This window comes from Eurypyga helias, unplaced genomic scaffold (assembly GCF_000690775.1).
Source record: "Eurypyga helias isolate BGI_N326 unplaced genomic scaffold, ASM69077v1 scaffold8522, whole genome shotgun sequence".
NCBI classification, from domain to species: Eukaryota; Metazoa; Chordata; class Aves; order Eurypygiformes; family Eurypygidae; genus Eurypyga; species Eurypyga helias.
The window spans coordinates 32546-39034 of record NW_010235277.1 but is presented as its reverse complement, the minus strand read 5'-3'; the positions used below and the strand labels follow the sequence as shown (position 1 = coordinate 39034).

Sequence of the window (6489 nt, the reverse complement as noted above, 5' to 3'; positions counted from 1 at the left end):
CAAGTGTTACTAAAGCTCAACATATTCCTGCTCCCTGTAGTCACAGGATATCGATTTCCATTTTCCTTAGTATAATGACAGGCCTTCAATAACGCCGCGTTTACACTGCACCGCAGCTTGGAATGGCTTCAGTGTACATCTTTTTTAAATACAAATTAATTATTTAAAAAACAGGTGTGAACCTGGGCATTTCGGTCAATGTTTGCTTCCAATGGCACAGAATGGATTTCTTAATATTAACTCCAGCTACAAAACTCATTCTCAGACCAACAGTGGCAAAAGCAAACAAAGAGAACCACGCTTTCATTTCTAAAAGAGCATGCTGAGAAGCTCCAAGCAGCCTCTTTCCAAAATTGTGGTATTTTCCCACAGACATCAGTTACTGTCTCTTAAAAAAGAATACTGAAACCTACGTGAAAGCAAGGATGTCCATTTAAAAAGAAAATCAAGTAATAAAATACACTTCTGCTATCTTTCTTCCTCTAAACTTGCATGCCGTGAGCTACTGCCTTTAAAGACCAACATATTAAAAACCCCTAAAGCTTCTCCCGCAGATACCCATTGCTTCAGTATGCATCATCGCTTGGCATTAAGCATTTCTAAATGCCAGCTTAGTTTGGAAGCAAAGCTAAGAAAGTTTATATTCATGGACATACAAAGCCGGTAGAAAAAGATACAAGTGTGCAGCTTGTAGAACAGTTCACGTCAGGAATGAACGAGGAAAAGGCACTCCATCCCTCTCCGCTGTTCTACACACTGTGTGCAATTTTTCAGTCGCTGTTAGACCTTTGCTCACAACAATGCAGGTTCACACACTGAGTAGAGCTCACGTCTCTTCATTATCATTTTTTCACTGAAAAATTACATTGCTGTAAATATGCAACATTGGTTTTATTTATACATTTAAGAGTACTTCTTTTTTTCCAAACGAGAAAGTCAAAGCTACCGAACAAATGTTACTGAAGATATAAATTAAACTTAAATAATTTAAAACCAACTTGTTTAAACAACATTCCTATTGCACATTTGTCCATCACTTTGCCAGATAAAACCCTATATAGGCATTTAAAAGGTTAAAATTTTAAAAGCACAAGTTACATAGCACCGAAATAGGGTGCTGAAGAAACTGTACGCCTGCTGGAAAATGAGTGCCAATAAAAAGAAATATAAATATATATACACATCTAGTAGTAAGTCCAGGATGCTGAGATAATAAATACTTTAAACAATTTCCCAGATTTCCAGAAACATGTGAGAAACTATAGAAAATAATGCAAAGTTACTTTAGAAGACCAAGAATACACATGCACAAAATCTGTTATACGAAAAGAAGTTTACAATTCCCATACTTTATTTAAAACCACCTCTGTTATCGCTATGTACTCCACACTGACTAGCCTATTAGTTTGAGGATTTAGGTGATCAGAGCAATGAAAGCTTCCCCCACAGTTGCTTTATAAAGGAACAGCCTACAGCACCCCCAAAAAAATAAACCTAGTTTGTCCTGTTATGTCTCAAAATGTCATCTTCTGCCTATCTTTCGTTCCCAGTGATGTTGGAATACACTCATGACATCCATCAGCCGGCAGCACCAAAAATAAGGATGAAACCTCCCATATTTTTTCTGAACAAACTCATATTGGAATTTCTCCTATTGTAACTGCTGCTGTTGCCACCAAACCTGTGACCTGCCGTTTCCAACAGTAAATGTTTCCCTTGAATATGTCTACTTGTGACCCCTGGAAAAACACCAACAGCAGTTCAACTTAAATGGGCCGGAGTATAATCTGGCCTTCTCGTCTGAATAATTTTTGGTTTGGGTTTCTTCGTTTCTTCTTCCACATCGTTTTCCTGGTCACTCTCACATACGTGCACGACGACACTAGGCGTAGTGTCAGTTGCAGCATGTAGCTCATATTTTTCTCCTGAAAGTTAATATATTAGGAAAACTGGTTAAAAAGGATCCATTCTGTACAAAAGTATGAAAGAAATCACTAAAAAGAAAGGAATACATAAATATGTGTACATAACACACGGATAACAAAAGCTTGATGCCACAAGGGTTTAGATGGTGCAGGCAGGTACATTGCCAATAGTCATGTTCACCATCCGGAAGTACTTAGGTTCTGTTTTCCAAGCAACATAGCTCAGCTGCTCTCTTAAATGCCAGTTTACATAAATTACACTAGGCATTCAAGAAAGCAGTCATAAGTCATTTTGGTGGGGTTCTGTCATTTTAAAGCGTGCAAGACTATCTATCCACTGTACCACAAAGTCCTCCTGAATGACAACAAAACCACAGATCTTCCTTCCCCTCAAAAGCTTTCAGTGTTAAATGCAGTTCTTCCCACCTCACACAGATATGCTCCAACACTGTTCTGGCATTCTGGGAGCACCAGAGCTAGACAGCAGGCTTCAGGCGCATAGAACGTGCAACACTCAGATATAATAGCCAGTCTGTGGAAGTGCTGATACAAATTTTGTTGACTAATGATCTGAAATCTGTTTTTTCTGTCATATACAGAACTGCTTTTAAGTCTAACCAGGTGTTTCCCTGATATAACATAAGATTAACACTATTTCTTTTCATCACTTCCCTGATCAGCTCCTCTTATTTATTTTTTCTTCTTACTTTATACTCATTACCTCTCAGTGGAGAGAACAGTCTCTGTTAAGACCACTGCAACGATCTGCACATCAGCTGTTCAAGAGAATCAACACTTGTGGCAAACAGCACACCAAAGCTCTGAAGCGGTCTCTGCTCTTTTTCCCTGAGAACCTTAGGAAGAGGAACTGGCACAAAGAGCAGTTCCATAAGGGTTTTCCCCCTTATGGGGCTCTTGCCTCCAGTTCTTCAGAAACACACAAGCCATTGTGCTAGAGTAACCCCGCTTGCTCCTTGGTACTGAGTCACTAACTCCACATTCCAATGAACGTCACAATCAAAAGACAGCTTTATAGGGCTCAACATTCCCTATACAGATGAAAAGTCTCACAGGAAAAGGGATCACAGATCTGCCAGTGAGCTTACTGCAGGGTATCTCATTTTTTCTCTCCCTAAACTTAATAGTAGAGCTGCAAACAAGTTAAATCAGAGTTGTAGATTTTGGGACATATAATTTGCACTAATTCTCATTAAGAAGGTTGTCTTAACTGAGGTATAAAGTGATATCAAGAGACGTGATCATTAATCACGTTCTGCTGAAAAGTGGAACCATGTTTAAAATCAGAGTTCAGTTCAGTGGAACTTTGTATCTACCTCTGAAAGGAGCAGTTGGTTTAACAAACAAATAGCAGGTAGAACTCTCTATCTGTGGTGCTATGTATTTTTAATAAATAGACCTCTAAACAGCCTACACAGCATGGCTAGCTGAAATGACAAGCTACTTGCAAGACAGCACCAGGAATAAGGGGTAAGTGTACATTCCTAATACCTCCTTTAGTTTGGACAGTGGGGGGAAAAAAAGAGGAACCTGACATAAATGTTTTTCCTTTCCAGAGTGAAGCTATCCCAAAGTTTCCAATAAATTAGTAAGTTGCAGCAGATGAAAATTAGAAGGAGCAAGGAGTGGCAGAAACTTCTCCCTCTTAACTCCAAAAGAAAGTCAGGTTGATACTGACAGTTCCCCGCCTGCACATACTACTGCCTCAGATGCAGAGGTAGTGCTAGCACAGAGCTGCACAGCTGTTAACTGGTTCACTCAGTCTGACTTCGGACCTTCCCATCCCTTCAAAATGTATGTAACTAAACAATCGCCTCCTCATTTTTAGGAAGCTGCTTCCTGAAAATCCGGATGAACAAGCTAATATATAATTCATACTCTTTACAAATCACAAAACAGATCACACTGTGGAGGTCTGGGCCCTTCAAGTGATCCTTGGGATTACTATGTGTGCAAAACTACCATTTACCAATTCCTTTTCTGATATTACAAATCTAAGTGGTAGGTAGTAATTAATTTGAAAAGTTCTAGAAAATCAGAATGTTTAAAGAGGTGCTTAACCAAAATTCTAGTTTCTACTCCTTCTTACCTGGTCCTAACTTGGAGATAGCATATAAAAGGTCATAGTTAATGACTGGAGTAGCATCTTCTACTTGCTTCCAATCCACAGGTGGAGAGGCAGGAGGTGAAATCAAAAACTGTTTGTCTGGATTTGGTGGCGCCAAATGCGAGCTTCCAATGTGCAAAGTCTGGAAAAAAGCATAAAAGCCAAAGCTGTTTCACTACTGTCAATGAATCCATCACTCACGAGGAATTTTAAGGTTTGGATAGATGTTATGCTGTAACAAACACTCAAGGTGGCAGCATGTAACTGTGTTATTGAAGAGAGCTATACGAAAGGCCCAGTATACAAAATACAGACAAGCCACCACACTCATTAACTCTGATGAAACATGCAATGAATTATGCACATCTGCATCTTCTCATTATGGCGTTATACAAAAATTTCACCAGAAAGGAGCTGTCCTTAACATACTGAAGTAAGAGGAAGCTGGATATGGGCTTTAAGGCCTCATGACAAAGGGTGTTGAAACTCATTACCACAAGCGAGAGTGGTGAGAATTCTAGAAGGTATATAAATAAACTGGCTCCTTCAGGGCTGTCCCTAAGGACATCTGAAACAGACACACATAGATTAATTTTCCCATTAAATTTACAGAGGAAAAGACACAGTAGCTACCGAAAAGCACTCAGATTACCAGAACTTGGAAGTTTCATGTCTTTAGCAGCAGACACTAGCCAGCTACAGACCTGCACGGGTGGCCATCTCCAAGTACAAACGTGTGCTAAACAAGCCATCTGCAGTAGTGAGGGCAGGATCGACAGGTAGAGTCCTGAACGTGCAGCTCTACACCTTGGATTCTCTCAGATACTAGAGTGTGCATGTGTGTACTGTTGGCAGAGCACGCTTGGCTTCCCCCACCCCGTTACACTCTGATCTTTGGCTGTGCTGATTACTGTCACTTACTCCCTTTCGCTAAGGTTATCAAAACAATACAGAAGGACACAAATTCAAAATACGCAACAGCCTCCAAACACTTGCAGCTTTGGAACAACCTGTGATTCCCTGATCAAACTGAAAATGTTAACAGTGGTCATTAGCACGACTGAAGACCTGAGGAAGCCTATCTTGAGCAAGCTATGCTTTAGTACCTTGTAAGGATAATTATCAGAGACTTACCTGAGCAAAATACAGTTTTATTTCCTTCCCAAGGAACTCTGTCTTGTGCAGCTGGATTCTAGCATCTGCTGCCGATAAAGGGTTACTGAAATTTATTCGTACTCTTTTGAAGCTCTTAAAATACTGAAAGGTGATATCTCTGTCATACGTTCTAAACAGCGATTCAAATTTAGCCTGAAAAAAAAGACAAGGGAAGAAAGTGAATATGCAACACTCTACATTTTCTCTAAAGAAATACAGAAATAAATCGCAGTTACTAGTAGGGGCATACCACCACTCCTGAATATTCTGTATTGCTAACACTTAGATTTCTTCTTCTCTCTTTCATAATGATTTTTTCTAACTTATCACTTGTTTTCTCCAGAGTGGCTTTTTTTTCCTTATTAAAAAAACAGATTATCATTACTAAGTGCGGAACACGACACTCTGATTTAGTGACCTAAGAAAAATTGGTAAGGTACTGAAAAGAAATGCTTGTCTTATAAAATTAATATCAAAAGGCTTTGAAAAAAGTCTACCAAGCATGCCTTTTGAGTGTGCAATTTTCAAGGAAACCAACACAACAGTCTTAATAGAGAAAAATGGAAAAAGCCTGTTTGCAAGCTAAATGTAGCTTTCTTCAGTGACTCAGCATGCATAACAAAGCTCACGAACATCTCCTGTTTTAATAGCTGCTACTTTCATTGAGAAAAATGAAAGTATTACTGAACTCTAGTTTAAAAGCCTCTTCTATTTCTGGAACCAAATTCAAAAAAGGCGCCCACTATCTTTCCTAAAAAGAATCTTAAGTACTAACCATACAGCTCCTGAACAGCCTTTGACACACTCTGTTTTAACTGTGGTGAGAGTAGGAACTGGCCCAAAACCTCACACCTTCACAAGTTCCTTTGCTGCCCTATCTGTACGAGACCACCGAAGCACCTTTACCAACGGCTGGCTGTCTCCATTTTGCACTTCGGGTTTGTGCTCCCGGGGCATCTGTGCAAACCTGACTCGGCTATTTTTCATAGCATGTATAGGGAGAGCACTTTCACCCCTACTTCAGGATGCCAGGCCAAAGGAGGAGGAAGAAATGGGAGCTTCTGAAGCTGCTATGCTCTTGGCCAAGTGTTTCAGGCTTACACCAAGAACGCAGGAACCCATCCCAAGCCTTATTTCAGAGATGGCAACAGATCAAGCATTCAGATTTTAGATATTTTCTCTTCATAAAAGCTTGCTAGAAGTTCAGTACAAAGCCAAAATAAACAAGTATGTAAAAATCACATTGCCTCTGTTTTTACTGTTACATTCTGAACTGGGGGGGGG

The 6489-nt window shown here is 39.7% G+C and overlaps 1 protein-coding gene across 1 annotated transcript in view; it reads right to left on the bottom strand.

Moving 5' to 3' along the window:
- Positions 1–1479: 1479 nt before the first annotated feature.
- The window catches only part of RCAN1 (regulator of calcineurin 1), a 6086-nt gene continuing 1076 nt past the window's right edge, over positions 1480–6489 (bottom strand). The window contains exons 2-4 of the mRNA XM_010146686.1: positions 5185–5358; positions 4033–4192; positions 1480–1925 (exon numbers count right to left, since the gene is read on the bottom strand). Of these exons, the coding sequence (XP_010144988.1) occupies positions 1762–1925; positions 4033–4192; positions 5185–5358 (498 nt within the window). The 3' untranslated portion in view covers positions 1480–1761. The remainder of the gene's footprint in view (positions 1926–4032; positions 4193–5184; positions 5359–6489) is intronic.